The 21,889-nt window shown below is 38.7% G+C and overlaps 1 protein-coding gene across 4 annotated transcripts in view; it reads right to left on the bottom strand.

The window, feature by feature from the left end:
• The window catches only part of USP24 (ubiquitin specific peptidase 24), a 63,195-nt gene that overhangs the window by 19,961 nt on the left and 21,345 nt on the right, over positions 1-21,889 (bottom strand). For 3 of the 4 annotated variants that reach the window (XM_074831944.1, XM_074831945.1, XM_074831947.1), the window contains exons 13-42: positions 20,906-21,013; positions 20,337-20,432; positions 20,076-20,237; positions 18,137-18,244; positions 17,354-17,503; positions 16,457-16,588; positions 15,816-15,927; positions 15,491-15,567; positions 14,463-14,603; positions 14,264-14,317; positions 13,954-14,069; positions 13,240-13,306; positions 12,960-13,070; positions 12,460-12,558; positions 12,208-12,378; positions 11,474-11,559; positions 11,234-11,327; positions 10,812-10,967; positions 8,426-8,523; positions 7,564-7,659; positions 7,180-7,408; positions 6,075-6,234; positions 5,620-5,775; positions 4,978-5,048; positions 4,057-4,217; positions 3,142-3,203; positions 2,617-2,808; positions 2,197-2,314; positions 734-878; positions 169-288 (exon numbers count right to left, since the gene is read on the bottom strand). In XM_074831944.1, coding sequence (XP_074688045.1) covers positions 169-288; positions 734-878; positions 2,197-2,314; positions 2,617-2,808; positions 3,142-3,203; positions 4,057-4,217; positions 4,978-5,048; positions 5,620-5,775; positions 6,075-6,234; positions 7,180-7,408; positions 7,564-7,659; positions 8,426-8,523; positions 10,812-10,967; positions 11,234-11,327; positions 11,474-11,559; positions 12,208-12,378; positions 12,460-12,558; positions 12,960-13,070; positions 13,240-13,306; positions 13,954-14,069; positions 14,264-14,317; positions 14,463-14,603; positions 15,491-15,567; positions 15,816-15,927; positions 16,457-16,588; positions 17,354-17,503; positions 18,137-18,244; positions 20,076-20,237; positions 20,337-20,432; positions 20,906-21,013 — 3,648 coding nt within the window. The remainder of the gene's footprint in view (positions 1-168; positions 289-733; positions 879-2,196; positions 2,315-2,616; positions 2,809-3,141; positions 3,204-4,056; positions 4,218-4,977; positions 5,049-5,619; positions 5,776-6,074; positions 6,235-7,179; positions 7,409-7,563; positions 7,660-8,425; positions 8,524-10,811; positions 10,968-11,233; positions 11,328-11,473; positions 11,560-12,207; positions 12,379-12,459; positions 12,559-12,959; positions 13,071-13,239; positions 13,307-13,953; positions 14,070-14,263; positions 14,318-14,462; positions 14,604-15,490; positions 15,568-15,815; positions 15,928-16,456; positions 16,589-17,353; positions 17,504-18,136; positions 18,245-20,075; positions 20,238-20,336; positions 20,433-20,905; positions 21,014-21,889) is intronic. The other variant, XM_074831946.1, reaches the window with a different exon arrangement.

Raw genomic sequence — 21,889 nt, 5'->3', positions numbered from 1 at the left:
TGACACACAGAACAACAACTTATAATTTATATATTTATTGTGTGTATATATTTATGCACACACACGTACACGTACAGTTTTATTTTTATTTTAAACAATTCATTTTCATTGCACTTCAGGTGACAGTAATTCCAAAAAGAGGACTTTATTGGATGTTGAACTAATTACCTCTGGGAGACCAGGCTGCATATAGAGCTGCTGGAAGACGGCATTCATGTAACAAGTAGCACCACCATTCTTCAGTCCCACAAATCCTGAAATGGAACGACTATCCACTGGTGGAAGATACTAGGATGACAAACACATTTTTTGTCCCAGTAAGTTATAAAAAGCATGAGACATACTTTAACTTTTATAAGCACCTTTATATGAGCTGTTAAGAGCAATTTAATGGAAAACCAGAAACATAAATTCTGAAAGATTGGAAGAGCACTATATTTGGTCATTTAGATATTTAACACTGCACAAAACTGTTAAAAATGGCCTAAAATGTATCTAAATAAAATTGGTGATATTTAGGAAATACTTCCTTTCTTATCCAGATAATAACTGACACAGAGTCCCTGGAGTATTTGCTTCTGAGGAAGATCAAATGGCTCTGGCATTTACTGTTATCTGCTTTTTGTCATTTTAAATTGAAGACCATGGAAATTTCATGAATGGAGCAGTTAAGTAGATCACACACAGTACTCCAACCCATGCTAATACAAATCAAAAAAGGCTTCTTGCTTACATCAAACTCCTTGGTAAGTGCAGGGTCACACTGGTGATGCATAGAAAGCAGCTCTTTTGTAATAAGCTGGAGGTTGGAAGGTGAGCTATCAGCCAGCATTACCAACACTTCATAAGCAGCTAATCGGCTATCTGCTGTACTGCACCTAAAAAGAAAGCCACAGTTGAGATCTATTTTGTAGATGGCTCAATTATTTCTAATTCCAGAAAGCCGTATTACTTAGAACAAGTGACAATTAATGTTCAAAAGGAATACTTTAAATGATAAAACACTCCTCAGAGACTTCAGAGTGCTATTTTTTCTTTCTTGGGGAAGAATTGAATCAGAAGAGAAGCACTAGGAACACTCCTTTAAATAAGCCTTCCTTACTGACATGGAGACACCTGTTTCTAACATTCAGTAGCAAGGAAAAGTAGGTGCCCTAAAAGAGACACAGAACTGGTTGTATATCTGAGGACAAACAGACAGACACTCTGTCATGTAATAACACTGATGGAGACATAATGACTTATTTACAGGGAGACAAGCTTTGGAAGAGCTAGACCAGATAACTTACTTGCCAGAAGAGATGACCTTAGACCTAAGCTGTGCCAGACCACTACAAAACACTTCTACTTAGCTCCTTCCAGTAGATCATCAAACACACTAGCCCCTTCTTCCAAAGGCCAAAGAAAAGGCTTTATTTACTTTAAGCAAACAAAAGAGCATGCTTGAGATGAACTGCAATGGAGCAAAGCACTAAGGTATAGCAAGTCCCATTCAGTTTGAGGGTTGCTAAATGCTCCACTGGAGCCTCCTTTAGGGTTTGTGGAAAGGCAGCGTGGATATGCCTGATCCAACCCTAACATCAACCAGTCAGTGTAATGTAGGCAATCCAGCTGCAGTAGCACAAAACTCCACACCAGCTAATTTACCCACCCCTTCAGATACTGTATGGTGATAACAGAAGGCAGGTGTGACATGAAAGAGAAAGCCCACTCTTTTTTCCCCATTTGATATATTCTGGGCTATTATCAGCTATCTCAGGTGCAAGGAGACTTGCTCAGCATTAGCTTTTTACAAAATGCAGTTCTTTTGAAGGGAGAAAGAAAATAGGAGAACTTTTGAGATTCTCATTTACAATGGGCTTGTAAAGTTAATTTCCTGCTCATGCTCCAATTTAGCCAACTTCCCAAGCGATGATGAGCTAAAGGAGTACTCTTTGGGCTCATAAAATCAGCACTCAGTTGTGTTTGCAGTTCATCATTGATCTAACAAACAAAGCACAGGCTTTGGAAGTACAGAAAAGCAAAGATTTTGGGTCCCACAAAAATGCTATTCAGGCACTTATGTAGGAAATGTAGAAAATTGGAGGAATGCTCCAACATTGGTATTAAATCCTAGTATCTGTAGCTCCAGTGTGACATCTGCATTTATGAGATCTAGAACAAAACCCAACATAAACAAAAAAACCCAGTTTTTACTTTGGATGAAAGTCTTGTTGACTGATTGCAGCACTGCCTGCTGGAGAATGGCTATTCAGAATAATCCTGGATGCTCGGAAGAGGAAATCATCCAACAATGGCTTAATCAAAGATGAACCTGTAACACAGTAATCCACATCTACCGTTAAATACTTACGTTATCACTGTGAATGTCAAAAGGTGTTCCATAACAGCAAAATCCCTTAATAGCACCATATCAACAAAAACCACACCCAAATATTTTATCAAATGTCAACGGTACCACAGAAGTACTGCCAAAATTACTCCTTATGGCTCTGTATCACTTCTACCAACATATTGTAATGTTTTCACAAGTACTGTCTACTGATCAAGTCACCTGTTAGTGCTATGCAGAATTCACCCTAGTCTAGTCACTTTAGAGTAAAAAGGAATACTTACCAACCATTTCTTTCTCTGCTCCACAGAGTGAAAGGAGAGTCTTGATGAGCCTCAAGTGTCCTGCTAACAGGATGTTATCAGCTTCACTGGTCTCGCACTCAGCAGTGCGGTTGGGTTCAAAATTGTCTAGCCAGGTGATCTCATCTTCTAACATGGCAGCTGGGCTTATCTTTAGCTGTTCCATTTCTGATGCTGCAAGAGAAAAAGAAACCCCCCCAAAATTAACAGCTCTATAAATGCAGAATATAAATACACAGAATTTCAAACAGTTTGGTAACGGTCTAGTTTCCCCCACAAAGGAACTGGGTTCACCTTCCAGGAGTGAGCTGCCTTGCTGTTACTGAATGCCAAGAACAGGCCAGGCCAGGCCAGGCATTAACACAGGACAGCCAGCACACTGGCAGGTCCCATCGAGTTCATGGTGTAGTAACCCCTCTGTGAAGGCAATTCTACATCTTTTCTACAGAAGGAAGACATGCTTGGAAGCTGCAATCAGAATGACATGTGTGCCTGTACAATACTTACATGTGAGGTCATCCAATAACTGACATCTCAGGTCAAAATATTCTGTACACTGGGACAAAAGTCTGAAACAGGTACAAAGAGAAGAAAGCCTCAATTTAAAATCAGAAACTTTTTTCTAAGCAGTTGCCTTTAAGGCCTGTGTGTTCTGTCCATCTAATCCAAAATAGCATAGCTAGCTAGGCACTTCCACATGCACATGCTGCAGCTTTAAAACAAATTCCTTCCCAACAGCTACTTCAGAAGGTTAGAAGTAACATTTAATCCTGCTTTCTTCCTTCACCTCATAAAAATTTTAATAATCAGACAACGATAAAACAACAGCGTTTTAATTTCTTAGTTACAACTCTATTCAGATTCCTCTAAAAATTGCTGTTTAAAATTACTGTTAAATTCAACAACCTTTGGCCAGTCAGATACAAGTTAACAAGACCGACATCTACAGTCTTTACAGGTGTAATGGATAACAGAAACAACAAGAAATCAGGTGAAGTCATGGGTCCAGACATCACTGCCTTTGGGATTGGTTTCTGATCCAGACCTGTGCAACACTATCAAATAAATTCAGTGTTACTGTCATACATTCCACTGCCTCTCTGCCTCATGCAGGATTCCAGCCAGGTTCTGATTGCCATGACCACAGCCTAGACAGAGCAGGCCTATCCAGCAATTAGCACCTCCTGAATGGAAAGTCAAATAAGCTGAACTATAAAAGTTCACAGAGAGCGCTGTACCTTGAGAATTCGGTCTTATTTCCCTTCAATCTACATAACTCCAAAGCTATCTGGGGCATGACAGGTATGTCTACTTTCGACAGACCTCTGAAGTCCTAATCCCTTGTGCCTCAGAGCTTCCACAGCACTACTCATTTAAAAATGTGATAGATTTGCTTCCTCAATAAACATGCATCTGCCCTACCTCTGGTTGATTCCTCTCATGATGCTGGTTGGTGACCAAAGAGGCAGCTGGGCACCAAGAACAACACTCAGGAGAAACTGGTTTGGCTTTTGTACATCTGGGTGAGCTGATGTGTCTGTCTGGCTAAGGGTGTACAACTGGTCACAGGCAACACGACGGATCTGAAACAGTGTCATTGTCAAACACTAGCAGTTGCTCAAAAGTTGCAAAAAAATACACTCTGTTTTGTTAGAAATCTAACAGAAAAAAAGACATTGAAAAGCTTGTGTAAACCAGACTGAGCTCTGCATCCGCCAGCCAGGGGTTCTCTATTTATAGGGATTTAGCAATCCACTTTCATCCCTGAGTTAAAAGCTCTGATGCTTTATTAAACACAGATTATAAATTCAGATAAGGAGGAAAAGATGCAGTGACTTCATGCAAAATATACGAGATGCAATGAAATGAAGTAAGCGTGACTTGAAAATCGCTACATTTTAGAGTATCCAGAATAATCTTAAATCAGAAAGTATGAATTTTAGGGGGGTTCTGACATTTGGAAGAATTTTTCAAAAGTTCAGAAGAGTCCATTAAATCTTACCCAAATCTTTTGAGATGACAGTTACTTGGACCTTTCCCTAAAGTACTAGTTTTACAGAATTTGTCTCACCAAAATGAGAGTATTTTCTTTAGACTAGCCACAGCACGGTCCTGTGCGCCTCATGGATTAAACAAGCCTAAGGAATGTAACACTTCAGCGTTTTCTATTAACACATCACTAGATACTGGAATTACTAGCAATTATACAAAGGTTATTCATTCAAATACAAAAAGCGTGGGAATATTTGTAATGAATAATTTTATCTTCAGACCGTATTATGGTCAAGGTGTACACGTTTCATAAGTATAACGTTTAAGAAGTTTTCAGAGAAAGATCCTCACCTCAGCACTTGGTGATCCAAGCAGTATGTCAATAATGAAATCAGCAACACAAGGCAAATTGTAAAAAGATCCTAGAACAGAAGAGTACCAGGTTATCTTTTTTAAAATAATAGTTTAAAATAAGTCAGTCACAGTCTTGCATTAAAACATCATAGGACCTAGAGGACATCCCCCATAACACTGAGAAGCGGTAATGGCTATTCGCGTATTCCCATCTCCTGTCCTCACCAGAGACTCACACCACCTTATAACAGTGTTTTCCTTCGCCTTCCACCACCACCACCACCGTTTACACTTTCTGTACACAAAGGTTCAAGTACTAAACACTAGCTATGCAAACAGCAGCACTTAGAGAATTACATACTTCAAAGCCAGTGCAAATATTTATATACCGGCAGTAAATCAGTGTTTCCAAAACATTTCACTAAGGCACAGCACTACATGCCTAGTTCCGTGCCACCTGTTCTTCAGCCCTGGGAAAAAACCCCTGTATTTTTAAATGAAATTGTGGTTTTAATTTGAACTGTATCAGCTTACAAAGCTAGAAGTTTCTTGCAATTTTTTTGTACTTGTTTGTCTCCAAAAGCCTTCTGCCACCTTACTTACATTCCAAAGAGTGAGTAATCCAGCTCTATTTCATACCTAGTTGCTGACTGCGTAGCTGGAGGCAGGTTACTAAGAGAGACAAGGCTTCTCCAGCAATCAGAGCATCTTTGGTGGATACGGACTGCTGTCTCACACAGATACCAGCGTGCAGCGCAGTTGGCTCTCCTTCGCTTCCTGAACTGCAATTACTTCCTGCATTAAGAAATCAACAAATGCTGTAATCCATTATATTCTTCATATGTTTTCAGCTTCTGGTCAGTTCTCTGCAATTTGAAAAACTTCTTCAAATATCACATCTCCAAATGTCACATGAATACAGGGCATTTTGCTCAGATTTGTGTAATTCAATCATATAATACCCTGAGTTGGAAGGGACTCGAGAGGATCATTGAGTCAAACTCCAATGAATTCAGCTTCAAGCTTCTAAAGTGTTCAATTAAGAATAAACTAAATGCTTTCTTTAGATTGGTTTAGAGACACAGTTAACCTACCTGAGCTGCTAAGTCTGTTTCGAATCCCAGCAGGAAATAGAGAGTTGCTCTCTTTTATTGGCTGACTACTTCCCACAAGGTCCAGTCGTCCTGCAGCAGCAGCCCAAGAGAGTCGCATGAAGCAAGCCACTGTAGAAGTGAAATCATTCACCTCCATAGTCTGAAGCAACAAGAAACAGCAGTTACTTCTGCAATATTCAACAGCCTTTGTTAATCATAGGGATAAGAGGAATGCATCTTCTGGATCGTGTCAAATTGACGTTTGGATTTGTTTTCCTCTCCTCCAAGCAGGCTCAAGGATACAAGTCTTTTTGTTTCCAAGGAGAAATAGTATTGCTATATGGAATAGGAAGTAGTCAGTTTTTAAGTTCTCCACTAGGATAGATACTCTTTTCACCTATCTGGAATTAGGCATGCTGATTTAAATTGTATCAATCCGTTGGGGAAGCACTGGCCAGGAACCTAACACAGCACACTCGTTACATTAACTATGAAGTTTCTTTCAGCTGGACTCAACTTTCAAATGGGTTGAGGTCTCGTCAGAATAGATTGTTTTAGCAAATAGCCAGTCTCAGATTAATTACACTGACATGTTTATAAAGGTGAAACCAGCATTTTCTTAAGGTATAGAAAATAAAAATTTCCTTTTCCCCAGGGTACCATTAAGTAAATTTAACTTTTAATGAGCTATTTTAAACAAAAAACTTGCCCAAAATTTCTAAATCAAAGAAACATGGACTATAAGCCACAAGCTCAAGCAGGAACCTCCTCCTTTCTATTCACATAAGATTAAGAAGAATAAGATCTTAAGCATTAAACGTGACTGAAAATAAATCACAAGTAAGACTTCTGTGTAGATCTATTTCTGATAAGCACTTTTGGGGTACAGCTTCCTTTTGGCAGTACAAAATTTCTGAGACTATGTTAAAATTCAGATCAAGATCAGGAAGAGAGATTGACGGTCAGGATTTTCAGATGCTTTTAAACGGAGCCTGGGCAAGAACCTGTATAAAAGGTAGACATTTGATTAGAAATCCAAGAGTTATACAGCTGTCACTGGAGATGACACCGCTACATCACCATAAACGATCAAACACTTCCTTACTTGTATGGCAACTCTTGCTGCTGGTATGATTTCTTCTACCCTAATGGAGGATCTATCAGACACAGAGAGCTGTCGGTAGGATGACTTCTCAGGTGTTCCACAAATGGACATCTGCCTACTTGCTTGTCGGCTGACATTACGGAAGGGGCGTGAGGACAATGCTTCTACCCCATCTTTAATGAAGTCCTCATCCAGTAAGGTAGGCATTGTCTGGCCAACAAGCAAGAACCTACATTCACAGAGCAAAAACGTCAGGCTTATTTCTGAATGTTCACAGCAAGTGAATGAAACAGAACTCAAAGTGCTAATTAATCTTAAATATTACAAGCCGCACTCTAAAAGCCAAGAAAGTAGCACTTTCTCTAATGAAAGGCAATTACATACCTTGCAAGTTGCAGGCAGATGGAATAGACTCCCTGTCTTGTTTCATAGTCTACTTCTGATGGGATGGAATCTCTCTGCATCACATTCACCACCAAGCTTAAACACAAATCAATAAGACAGATTCCATTTGAAAATGTTTTACATTAGGAGAGCGCTGCAATTAATTTATCTCTAACCTTCCCTCCTCCTATTCAGTCAGTTGAGTGCCAATTAAAACTGCCAAACTGGCGCCTTTGGAGACTAACATCCTCATTTTTCTCTCCTACATCTACAGATGGAAGCTTTTTGCTCTTGCTGGAAAAGGCTTCAGGATCTATGGGGTGGGGGGTGGATAGCATTGCTAAGAGCAACATACACTTGATAAATCTGACACAAGCACAAGCAGTATTGCCAGGTCTTCCAAACCACTCATGTTGTGTCTCAACCCTCATCTGAGGGGTCTGAATTTTGGAGACTGCAAAATTTAATTTGGTTCCCACTGCACGATCTATGCTTTGACTGCTTAAAATGTCCACTAGTGTCTATGCAGGACAGTGTAAAACATACAGTTGCAAATTTGAACTGAAACACTTAAATGGTAACTACCCAAGGATCAACTACCTTTGGAAAAGCTATACTTCACAAGCTTATCTATGCCTAACTTTATCTTGGGGTTTAACAAAATGTACTCCATTACATTACTATGTAGCTACAGTAGCTTTTCAGACACTAGATAATGAAAAAACAGCTTTGGGTGGATTTTTTTCCTCTGAAAAAGAAGCTGACAGGTGTACTAGTGTGCTACAGTGTGGAAATCAGAAACTATGCAGAACTGCTAACTAAATGAAGTGTTATAAATTGAGTCAAGATTTTGAAATCTAACCTCAAACCTCCTGCTCGGAGAAAGTTTTCACAGAAAGACTTGGCACAGTTTCTTGCCATTTCATCATCTGCAGTTGGCATCAGCTTGGAGCTCAGTACCTAAAATAAATGAATAAATAAGTATGCATACACCCCCCTTAGTATTCTTTATCTGCTGAAGCTTAAAAGTATAACAGAAAAAAAAATCTACTACAAATGAAGCAATTAACAATGCACTTATGCAAAGCTGTAGTCAGCAAAGAGAAATCATATTAAAGATAATCAGGACAACTATGGCTATTCATTCTGTATCAAAGAGCATTTTTTTCTCATTGCAGTTTACTTGTTAAGGGAAAGAATAAAGTACATACTCTATCGCATGAAATGTTGTCTTCAGGCTCAGCTGGTGCTCCTTAAGAGCCCAAATTCTTTTTCCTTCTAGATTTGCAGTTAACAGTATCCCATAAAACACACTACAGATGGCTCACTGCCTTCTGAAACATAACCACATTGCTGATACTGTTTTCTTTTTGTTAAAGATGGTCCAGGTAATTCTACGGGCCTTATGAACATCACCACTGTACCATCCCTCCTGTTTTATGTCAGCACTAAACTTCAGAATGCAATTACAGTCAGAAACACAGCCATAAGGAAGTCTGCGGTCTCTGCAGGTCAGATCTCATGTACATTTATAATCCATTTCACTTGATTCTACTTAAAGAAAAAACAAAACAACACCCAAACAAATAAGAAAACCGCAGCCCCTCCCAAAACCCCAGAAAACCCCCAGAAGTTATTTACTTCCTCAAAAAGTCTCTTTGGCACGTACAGCCAACAATGCTGCATGTGGGAAAACAAAATACATCTTTTCCAGGTTCACAGGTCAGAAGAATGGTTTACAGAGTTCCAGGCATAACATCTTATCACAGCACTGCACGATGTAACCCTGAACATCTGCAACACTTAATTTTCATCTCTTCCATATGCTCTGCAAATTTCCTGTGCACATTTTTTTTAGAAAGCAGTTCAGACTGGTTTGCATATTTTCAACAGATCACCAGTTGAGGGTAGAAAAAAGCACCTCATCCTTTTCCTGACAGAAATCATCTTCCAATTGGCTTGACTGGACTTGAGCAACAAGTCCACCCATATAATCCACCCATCTAATCCAATTTACTACTTCTCACCCCTTGTCAGAAAAGCAAGCAATTTATTACTTGCTTTTATTATTTTCTCTGGTATAGAAGCAGCAGATAACTGTCTCATCATACCATAGTATAACCTGCCAGTTCAAGAAAATACCCTTGCTCTGATACACTAAACCATTTGTTTTCAGTTGTAGTACTCGTCAACGTATTTCAAAGACCTCATCAAATATCTTTCGTTCCAGCTGTACAGAAAAGGGGGGAATCCTAACGCCCCAGCGTGATGACAGTGTAGGAAGACGAAGAGCTAATATTAGACTACAGAAACCCAAAGGAAAACAACTACAAGAAAATTCCTACAGTAATCTTGGCACACACAGGGAATGAAAGAATGACTCTGTCCACTGTTTTTGAAACTGCTGGCAACTGGTCCTCCAACTTCAAGTTGTTCAAACCATATTTTTAATGGGTCCTTATAAACAGTGGGACCTGTGAGTAGAAACTGTTTGGCTTCCCAGAGCGTGCAGATTAGTGTCCTAACAACGACACCAGCTGACTACTTCCTATTCTTTAAAATCCATGCACTGAACACTTGGAAAGAACCTTTTTACAGGGTCCAATCCAGTGTTTTGGCTAAAGAACTTAGGAGAATACTGAAGGGTAAAAAATTTCACTTTACATGCACAGCTAAAACAGGCCAGAAGTTTCTGAGTAAAAGCCCTGCACATTTAGATGATGAAAATTCTTCGCAGTTGAATGGTTCTCAAAAATACTCCTCCTTAGCCTCTACAGACAGATTATGGTAGACTTCTATAGAAGGGAAGTTAGCATTCTTTTTCTTTCAAATTGAATCAAGCAAAACCAATCAAACTAAACAGCTCCCATTAGTTTTTAAAAGAGCTCAACTGTTTTTTTAATATACATACTAAAACCCATATATTCAGAGTTTCTGGAGATTCAAGCAGGAATTTTACCTAAACACTAAGGCCTTCGATGTTTCTTTGCTTGTCTCCACTTACTTCGGAATACTTCTACCTTACAGATCACAAAAAGAGGGTCCTGGCTTCACAATAAAGTCTCTAAAGGGGAACTTTTTATGTCTTTCGCTCTGTGTAGAATTTATCACATACATAAAAGCAGACTATGACACAACATTTGCATTCTGCATAATGACCCTGTCATGGTGGACTCCTGCCCAAGAAAGTGAGAACTATTTAAGCAGTGCTCAGAAACAAGTAGAAAGAAGTACATTTGTTTTTTTACCTCTAAATTGTAGAGCACTCTGAAGGTGGACATGCCTGGAGCAAAAGATCTGAAAAGACTTTCTAGTATTGAACTAGCACTGGGCTGATGTTGGTGTTTTGAAGACAAGGATGGTGATTTTGAAGACTGAGAAGTTGATTCTGATAGCAGTGTTTTCTAGGAGCAAAAAGCCACAGAAATATTTTGAGACTACTGCATTTTGTTGTAATTGGTAATTCATTCCCTATAATCCCTGTAATAACCCTCCCACCTCCAGCTACTTGGAAATAAGTCAATAATCCAATCAAAATCAAAAGCGAGCACTATTTTGCAGTACAGTTTCAAACCCTTCACGGATTATAACCTGACACAGAATTTAAGAAACCTCGTAGCAAAATCCTTTTTGTTAAACTCACCAAGATTAGTCATTGTTTAATCCATACCTTCCTTCCCAGGGAATCAAGCTGATCAAGAGCCTCCTGAATAGCCGGGTCAGTGGGAATCAAGAGCAGAAGTTTCCTCACTCGCAGCGTTATCCTGAAAGTTATCAAAGTTACTTGCACAAAATAGGGCTCAGCCACACTGTGGCCTGGTGGACGCCTACACACTGCAAAATAAGTAGCTATTCAAACCTCACAGTGTGAGCATTTCCTCAATATTTAATAACCAATTAGTGTGCTTACCTTGGCTCCTCTAGATTGGCAAGCTGGTAAAGCATATCAAACACATTACACACGAGAGCCATGACTACTCCAGGGAGGGATTTCTCCTGAGAATTAAGCAGAAATACAAAGGTCTGTTTCTCCCCTCTCTGTTGCAAGTGATTTAAGAGATCTCTTCACTGAAGCAACTGACCCAGATGCCAACCTGGCATCTTGAAACCTCAGCTACTTTCTAAACTGAGACAACATTTGAATTTTTACATTACGCCATTTTCCTTTTAACAATCAACGTTTTGAAGTCAATTGTTAGTTAGGGTTGACACACAAAGCAGAGCAGGAGTGGTCTGAACACGCTCGTTGTGATGCTTCTTAGTTTATTTTCATACTGCAGCTTTATTAATAGTGGAAATCTGGAAATCCCTCCCCTTGACAAATATACAGTCTCAAAATGAAATCATATGGGTCTTGTTTGTTTGAAAGACCCTGCAGAGATTAATAAACACCAAGCAGGCTACAACAGGTGACAGAATACAGATTATAAAGACCAATCTGCATGTATAAGGGAATTGTGCATTTAAATGCTTTGTTTCAATTGCAGTTCGAAAGCAAACCCACACTACTAAAGACTGAATACTTAAGCTGATATGAACAGTCTGTCTCATCTTACTGCACCTCTTCCACCCCAGCTGTGTCTCCCTCAGCTATCCCCCCTCCAGGAAAAATCTGAGGGATGGTTTCAGGCTATTACACTGTACCTGTTCCATTGCATAGGATGAACTAAATACACTGCTGCTGTTGCTGGAACTTGTTGAGGAATCTGCAGAGCTCCCTGATGGAGTCCCACTTCCTGATGTTTTCACTGTAAGGACTTGTTCATCAGAGAAGCCCAGCTGGTGAAGTAGCTTCTGATCTTTGTTTACAGTTAGCTGCAAGAAAATATTTATCATTTAGTTCTGGAAAAGAGACTCAATTTCATAAAGAATGAGAATTCTTTGTAGTTAACATACCAGGCTGTCATTGGCAAATATCTGTATATTATCCACAGGTGAATTCAACATCTTTGCTATCTTCCACCTGACACTCCCTACAGTTTCATTGCTATGAGCCTGTAAAATTAAACGACACTGGTTCAGTAAGTCTGCTGAAGCAGTAAATTCCAGGAGAAAAAAAGAAAAAAATCTTCCATTAAAGTCTTCCAGCTCCTCTGCATAGGGTGGTAAAGGTATCGTCCACAAAAGGTGGACAAGGTAGGACAGCAGTAGAAATGCTCCATCACTGACAGTAAGCAAACAACTTCTCCCACTCCAGAATGATGATCAAAATACATTTAGTCTACAGACACTTCCATTACAGTAGCCTTATAGACATTTGCAACATTTTCAAATAAAGTTTTCAAGTTGACTGGTGTCCTTAAAATCAGCTTCCTCTGTTCAGTCCAGGCATCAACAAACCCACAAGTAGCCACATGATCAACACCGCATGACACACACAACCTGTGCATACATACCTCTATGGTGAAGGTATCTTTGGTAGACTCGTATGTAACATTAAGTGTTAAAAGATGTCCATGGAAAGAGGCACCGTGAGGTAGAATAGTTCGGGGAACAGAGTAAAGGTCCTACAGGAAGAAAAGGATGAGTAAATACCTCCCTTGAAAACAAAGACATTTCTATAATGGTATGTAACAAAGTTACTAGAGTTGCATAGTTTTAAATAACTTATACTATTTTTAACAAGATTGGAAATTGTGTTCTTAGCCTTGCCTAGTAAGAAATTACATATCTTACCTCTATTGTTATCACATAACGCTCTGCCAACAGCAGCAGTCTCTCGATTATTACAAGTTTAGTTGACCTAAACATCAAAACCAAGAGTAACTTGTCTCAGAGATTAATTTGCAACACCCATGAGTAACTACCATGAATTAGCTGTTTTCAAATATAACTTCTTAAACTTGGAGTCGATTCAGTTGAAATTAACTAGGAAAACAGGCCAAGAACCTTGCGTTATACTGCTTGAGATGTAGCCAGCTTCAGAAGAAGCTTCATATTTCTAAAGGTCCCACCCTGCGCTCATACATTTAAGCTACACACGTTCAGATATGTGTAAGTTAAGCTAGAGGATGAAAAACCATCCTTTTCTCTCCCAGTTAAAAAAAAAACCCCAAACCCTGCTGCCCCAGTAATATTACATGACTAATAGGCTGGTAATAGCCTGTGGGGTTTTTTGTGTTGTTTTTGTTTTCCTGGTCGGTTGGTTTTTGGGGGGTTAGAGGGGAGAGCGTTAGGTTTTTTTGTTTGGTTGGGTTTTTGTTGGGTTTTTTTAAAAACCACAGGTTTTTCAAAGTCTCTGCAACTCAAATTGCATTGTAATTGGAAAATTCAATTGAGAAACCACCAGAATATATAACTACCAATACTGAGAATTTTAATTAGCACTCAAAATCATGTGGGAAGCAGCTAGGAGCAAATGTCTACAGTCATATTTAAAGGCAGACCTACCTGTAAGGAGACTGAACTGATGTGGCTACTGTAGGCATAGCAGTTGCTGTAAGCATTTTTGTAGCTCTTGTAACAGCGTGTGTTAATGTTGGACCACCGAGCGCAGAGCTGGCTGCCTAGAATACAAAGCAGGGTGTAAAGTGCTGGTTTACACGGACAATTAGTATGTCCTGGAGAGCTAAGAGGACAAGAAATACTTGTGGAAAGAAATTTTTTCTTTAAATAGAATTATTGTAGCCAATTACTCTAAGATACTGAAAGAAACTGAAAAAGGATGTAGGTACAAGAACAACTGAGGTTTGTCCGTTACCTCTAATCGTGTGTAGCAATCAGCAATGAACTTCTTATGCAGTGACACTGAATCCTAAAGATAAAATGTACAATGAATTAGAACTTAAACCAAAATCACAGGAATTGCTCATAAAGAACCCAACAAATGACACATTTCAACATGCAGAGTATCAAGACTCTGAGTGTCAAAGCACTTCCATCTACAAATACATGCCTACCTTTTTCAATCTAGGAGTTAAATTAATATAGCTGTAATTTATTATCAATTGAATAGCTTCATTGGCAATTTCTTCATCAGGTGACTCCATTGCAATCTTCCAAATGAAATCCATTCCTATTAATTCCAGTTTTTCTACACTCTGCTCAAGAAAGAACAACAGTAAAACAAGACTGGATTTCTTACACAATAGTAACTTGAACGACAGGCACAAAACAGTCTTCCATCTGCTGGAAAAGCCTCTTTTGACTGAATCTTGAAAATTTTCTTTTCCAAGACGCTGCCAAGCTTTGGCATACTGCAAAGTGAAATCAATAGCTGTGGATTTATATATTTATACTAGAAAAAAAATAAATCTGTTTACAGGTGGATAAACAAGTTCCAAAGAACATTCTCCATCAAGCCAACTGAAAAATTAAAAACTTCAAAACTGCAGAGAAATTTAATCAGGTATGGAATTTGTTTCACAAAGGTCAACATGGTAACTAACCACATAATAAACCATCACAAAACCTATGATACTTGGCAAAAAAATATGCATTTGAAGTAAGTTAGCTCTCTGTGAAAAAGATCTAAAATGCCTATGGAAAACTACTTAACATATAACCATTAATTTAACAAAACCATTGAAGGACCATAGAGTTAAAAATTATTGTAGGTTAGAGTTTGAATATGATATCTCTTGTAAAGAAGAAAAATAAATAATAATAATAAAAAGGAATATTTCCCTGTTAGGGAGAAGCAAAAAATGCACATCAGAATTCATGACTCTAAAAGTAGCCCACTCATTCCTCTGCAAAGTTTTAGAAGTTACATACCAGCTTACAACTACCAATTGCTTAATTTTAACTGTCATAATTCTGGAGTTTTACTTTCAGAATTTAACAATGCTAATGCTAGAAGGACGATCTGCATATTAATACAAACATGACCAGGTCAAACAGCTGCTAAAGAATCCTTGTCTCCCCCTCCTCCCATCCCCGGGATGCCACAGGCAGCATACAAGAATGAACTCGCCAGAACACTCACCAGCTGAGTTCCTTGCCTCTTTAGTCGATGGTCACACAGGTTCACATTTTCAAAGAAAGTCTTAAATAAACTAAAACCTGAAAGTGAAAAAAAGGTGCAAGCTTTTTTATTCAGGTCAGGCTAAGTTTCTATGCTTTTCTGAAAAAACAAAGATATCAGATATGGGAGATGACCTTTTCCCTCTATAACTATTAAAACTCAAAGTGACAGGAAAAGACCCCTTTACTATCTTGATTTACAGAACTGCTTGATATTTAATTTGAAGGCTTAGGAAGCAAATTTCTGGTATATATTTCAAAAACAAATCTGTTGACCATTTTCTTACCATTCATGGTAATTTCATATGACTCCAGCTTAAGAATTTTCTCTTTGAAGAGCTGTTGCTGTACATCACTCTCTAGATCATGCTGTCCTTTTGTAAACCACTCAAAGCACATCTGTGAATGAAAGGCAGATGTATTTTCATCCCACTGTCATGGCAAATGTTTTGGTTTTACATAGCATTGGCAAACTATGTCAGATATTACAGTAACTCATCTTACATAAGTTTTATCTACAGTAAGAGGTTCAAAATCTAATCTCCTAGTAACCTCACATATTATATTGGCTGTATTGCAGCATTAGGGTACTTCATCTTTATAGTCATCTTTCACCCAAATAACGCTGAACATCTCATTTATGACTCCTCAAACTTGCATGCACCTCTTTTCAAACTAGTATCCATAAACCTGCAATTAACCTCCTGGCCAACATTCCTCCTTCAGTCAAATTTAGTGTTAAAAGAGCATCCTAATCATAAGTGAACATGTGACAGTGGCTCTGTTAGCTTACACAAAGCATATAAATACATATAAAAAGTTTGTGTTTGCTACTTCTTTCACGTGTCTCAACAAATACACATGGTATTCATGATTCATTAAGATTCACTCTGCAACCACAGACACCAACTTTTCAAGTTTTTCTTACCTCTCGATCTAACTCACACACATCCTGGCCAGTCACAAGACATTCCCAGATCTCCCTGGCACGATTCCAGCCCAAGTAAAGGGTGGCTTCTTGCAGAAAAAATGCCAGAAATTTTAGATGTGCCTCCAAATACTGAGAAAGAGGAAACAAAAACTCAAGCTTAAGACTTTTCTTTCTGAAATGAGAACTCTGAGCTTTCTTTTTATTTTTTTGCAAACTTAGGTTGTCAAATATAACAGTATTGCAAAGCCTGGAAAACAGAAGTTGTTTCTGCAGTGAGATTTATATCTATTTTAGACAATTTTTAACATTACCTCTTTTTGATTACCTTTCTAAAAAGGAACATTGAAGTCCCCTTGAATTTGCTATTACTTTCCTGATACTGATACTATTTGATACTAGTTACTAAGTCACAACTGGTGTGGAAAAAATAATTATCAAAACTTTAGCAACGAACTGTTACCAGTGTGACTTTCATGTCCTAACTAGCAAATCTGTTTCAGGTTTCAAGAGTTTCACACCAAGTTCAAAGATACAGTCTCTACAAGGGTAGTTGAACTGAAGCTGGTGGAGAAGCTGGAAGCTGCACCAGCTCGTAGACAGGAGGTCCTGGAGTGGGGAAATCTAGCTCTCAACCAGTTAAAGGCTTTGCTAAGGAACTTGTAGACAGTGATGTTTGTCCACCCTTGCTCTATAATAACAACAACAAGGCTACAACAAGCCTTAATAGATGTCAGAACTATAAAAAACAATCTAGTGTAATTATTCACCAGCGAGAACATACATACCAGTGAATTCCAAAAATGAAACATGACCTCGTCTTACACAACTTTGTCAGTGATACATTGCATCAAGTTTTAAAAAACCTAAGGTAATAAGAAGTTTAGGGTTTAGTACCTCCCGGTAAGTGTATCGGCCATCCACTAACGTTGCTCCAACAAGCCCTCCTGGACCTGCCACAGACGCAGCCAAACGGTGGCATGATATTAAGCTTCCTGTCACCAACTTCACTATTTCAAAGTTTTTCTTTAAATCTTGAATAATGCTCTTGGCAAAAAAAAAAAAACCAAACCACCACATTGAGAAAAGAGGGATTTAAGAAAATACATAAACAGGCACATGCACTCATCAGTCTGCTCTTCTACAGACACGTGTCTCTTATCAGGAGTAGTAATGTAACCCCCCTTAGAGTCAGCTATATCCCTTCCAAGCATCCAAAGCCCCTGACATTAGTGTTTTCAGCATGTGCTGAAATACACGCACTGCGGATTGCAAAGTCCCACACCTCCCCTCAGCCACTGTATAACACGTGACTTGCTGGTATTTTAGTCCGTTTTCCAAAAGTTAATGTCAATTCAAAGCGGCTGGTCTAAACATTAGCCATTGTTCATTTCTTAACAGAGACATGCCTGTTAGTTATCCCACAAAAAGCTGAGAATGAAATAAATTAGTCCTGACACAGCGAACAGATTTATAAATATATATACATGCACACACAAACGGACAGCACATAACACAGCATCTGTACTTGAACAGTTTATGCTATATCACTTAACTACCTGTCATTTTGTGTAGGGTTTTTTTTCCCTCACTTCTAAATTAAAACTTCCATGTTCTACAGAAGCAGAGCCACACAGACATTACAATAGCTTCAAAAACCATGTCAGCATATATTCTTACCTTGTCTTGTTTTTGGTAAGTTTGCTTAATAAATGAACGTGTGATTTCATGGAGCTGACGTAGTGCTGGCACCACCCACACAAACTGAGGATTATTGTGCTGGGACGACTAGTAGTAGGAAAGGTAAAAACAATTACACATGTATACATGTTCAACAACAGATTAACTTTCCTCTTAGATTCCTAGAAGCCTAATGATTTCTATTAATGTTGCTGTTTCAAAACAACAGCTACTAGCTCTGAAGGCTTCAGTTACTTGCTCCTGGTCCTTTTCCAAACACACTCACGGTGCCCTTCTTCACTTTCTACAACAAGTCCTTTGACACACACATATGCCATTTTGCTATCCTTATTATTAAGCCCAAAGTACCACCTCCTTGCCAGAGAACATGCAAATTAAGTAGACAAAAAGCACTCAGTTGCACCAGGGAGAGATGATAACCACCACCTTTCTCAATTATGGGAGATGAAGCAGGCCTGTTAGGGCATAAAAGGGCAAATCCAGTCAAATGATGTTACTTATTGCTAAAGCAAGAATAATAGAACAAAGAATCTGAAATAACACTGAGGGTTAAGAGAGAAGAAATTTCTGATTGGTGCTGCAAGGAGCCCTCTGATAGGAAGCAAAGGATACTTAAGCTGCATTTTGAAAGAGATCCTGCAAAGAATAACCCTCCTACCTCATTGTTAGAACTGCTCATCACTTTTCTGGGAGGCTTCATTTTCTGTAAAGTTTGACCACACAAACCAGTACTGAGGTTGCTTGTTCAGAGAAGTGATGTCTGGTTTAAATACTGACAACAACCAATACCACCTACACACTTAGAGAGATTAAAGTAACCTGCCCATGACAGAGAGCTCTCTACTGAAGACTCCCTCATGTACTTGAGAATGCTGCCTTAACACTACATTCCCTCCCAGCTTATGTCTTCATTTCCCCTAATGAAGGGAAATAAGCAAATGATGTATTTTTAGAAGTCTGCTGTACAGTTACCCCAATCCCTTCTAGCCTGAAATTACAGCTTTCTGTTAGCACTCCCCACTGCAGCACCTCTGTAAAGGCCCTTGCAAGAATGTATTAAAAAGAATGCAAGAATAGGAAAGCACAAGAGAAGATCCAAAAGAAAAAACTACAAGTTGTACAGACATTGAGAACCCAAAATCCATATTCATAAACACACACACGCTGAAGTGTGATCAGTATCAAGAAACGACATACTATGTCTCCTAAGCAACTAAAATCCTCTGCAGATGCTGCTGCAACACAGACAAAACCTAATTTATCATTAAAGAAATGAATTTTAAAAGTACAAGCCTTTTTATTTATAGTGTACTTCAGACTGAAAAAAAAAAGACAGGAGCATTCCTGTAGACCTCAAGAAAAACTGCTTGTGAACAGTGCAGGATAGATTTTATGCAGTCCTTTAAGCCATGCACATCTCTGCTGCTGCCAGGAAACATCTTAGCACAGGCAGCTGTGGGGACGGCTTCCTTACGTTAGATTAAAAGAGTTTAAGTATTTTATTAAAATACAAAATTACTATGATTTAAATATCGATTTGCATTTTGAGACTTAACAGCCATGCCAGAACACATGCTTAAGTCAAAGAAAACTAATCTAGGCTTTCACATGAAAGGGACAGTTAAAATACTGACATACCTTTATAGTGGTTCCATTTGCAAATTCTAACCTTGGGCCCATCCTGGTAGTTTCCCATAAAATGATCACTCCTTGTGCTGAAAATTTGCTTAAAACAAAGGCAAGAGACTTACTATGAGTCTCATGGTCAACAAACTGGCTCACACAAAGCCTACCCCTCTTGAGGACTCCCCAAGGTAAGAACTTACAGATGGGACACACAATTTGTGCATCTTGAAAGAAAGGGCAGCATCAAGGCTACATTTATTTCATTTCAGAAAAGATAAAATAATAAACCAACCCTCTTAATATCCTCTATGCATTTGATGATGTAGCTTCTTTTGATTGCCTCTTTCACTGCATAGGCATCACTGAGGATTGTCAGATGTTCCTCCAAGGCTTGCTGAATAAGACTACATGGTAATGTTGGAAGATGAGCCAGCTCCCAGAGTACCTCCAGAACCTAGAGGAAGAAGTGCAAGATTAGTCAGGACCTAAGGAGGACAGAGACTAGCAACGCTACGTTTAACAAAGAAAAAAAACAACCCCAAAATTCACATGCCTTTCCAGTGGTTGTCTCCACGCGTGCTTCTCGACCAATGCGCCCTATCAGGCTCAGCAGCTTCTGTCGCACTCTATCACTCTCTGTCTCCCAGCTCTGTGTGGCAAAGAAATAAGTCACTATTAAAGCAGCAAGCACTGTCAGTCTGTCTCAAGTATACTAAAAAACGTAATTTACAATTGTTTTGCTGCTGGAAAAATCAAAATACAAACAAGTATGTCCACCATGCATATTTTTTTATTTTTGTTACTGGGAGTTAAAGTACTAATTTGCCCAACTCTTTTTCAGATATAAACTAGAAGAGATTAAACATAATAAAATCTCACTTTCAAGTACCGTAGCACTATCTATATAACATACTTAAAATCTAAGTCAATTAGCAAGACAGTAGCAGATCAGGCTTTTGTGTTAACAAAAAGATCAATATTAAAACTTTTTTTTATAGCCAATTTTATATTTATATAGAAAATGTCAGTGTATTCAAGGCATTTGCCTTTTAGTAGGCTGGATGCACAAGTATGTCTCACCAACTCTCTTCCTAAGGAATGTAAATTCATGTGAAAACTTACCTTTTGGATTAAAACAAATAAATGATTGAGCTGATCAGAGCTAAACTTGACCGCAGCTGCAGCAATAATGGTATGTATGTTTTCAATCACAGTGGAGGATTGTCCTGACTGAAAAGAGGAAGGAAAACACATGAAGGTATGTCTTTATCCCAAATAAGACAGAAAAATCTTCATGTAAGCATTATCCTCTATTATTCATACTAATGAGAAAGAATAACAACTTATGACATGTCAGAAATACAAGGTAAGAATAACTGTCTCCGCCCCTCATTTCACTGACAGAGAGGTCTTTGGAAGTAATTCTAAAGCAGGAAATTATTACATTAATTGCCATTATTACAGGAGCTTCAAGATGCTGCAGTGACACACACGGCTGTAAGGTGTGGTGCCAGCAATTGCCATTTTTATGGCTTGGTTAAGTTCATGTGTGGGGTGCTCCATTCCTGACACTCTTCAAGGCTTTACTCAAGAGTGAGTAATACAAAATCTCCTCCTCCCACACTGATGGGAGCACCATGGTAACAACAGCCAGAAGGGAAGGGGAGGAAGTATTGCATTATATTAAAGAATAAAAGTGAGTGAGCTAGAATCATACTTCAGCTCTACTAAGCATGTAAGACTTGCTACTCTGTCTGCACATACTGCAGATCTGACAGTGTCCAGTGAGTTGAGACTAAAACTTCAACTTTTGAACACAGAAAAAAACCCATTTCCTGCAGCAGCAGATTACATTTCTGGTCAAAATTTCCATGTGTTATCAATATTTAAGCAGTCAAACCACCTTTCCCACACAGTGGTAAGTTGAACATGTATAAAGTGAATGTGAAAAGGCGATTTGTCAGTCAATTATATGTATGTACAGGAGGTTAAACGGGAATTCATACAGTTTGAGCCCACTCTCAAGTCACACTGTGAGCTGCATTCAAATTTATACCTCCAGCCCCCAAAATGAATATCCTTAGGCATGGTCTTTAGTCTAGACAC

This window comes from Strix aluco, chromosome 8 (genome assembly GCF_031877795.1).
Source record: "Strix aluco isolate bStrAlu1 chromosome 8, bStrAlu1.hap1, whole genome shotgun sequence".
Taxonomy (NCBI): Eukaryota; Metazoa; Chordata; class Aves; order Strigiformes; family Strigidae; genus Strix; species Strix aluco.
This window is presented reverse-complemented; position numbering and strand designations above follow the sequence as displayed.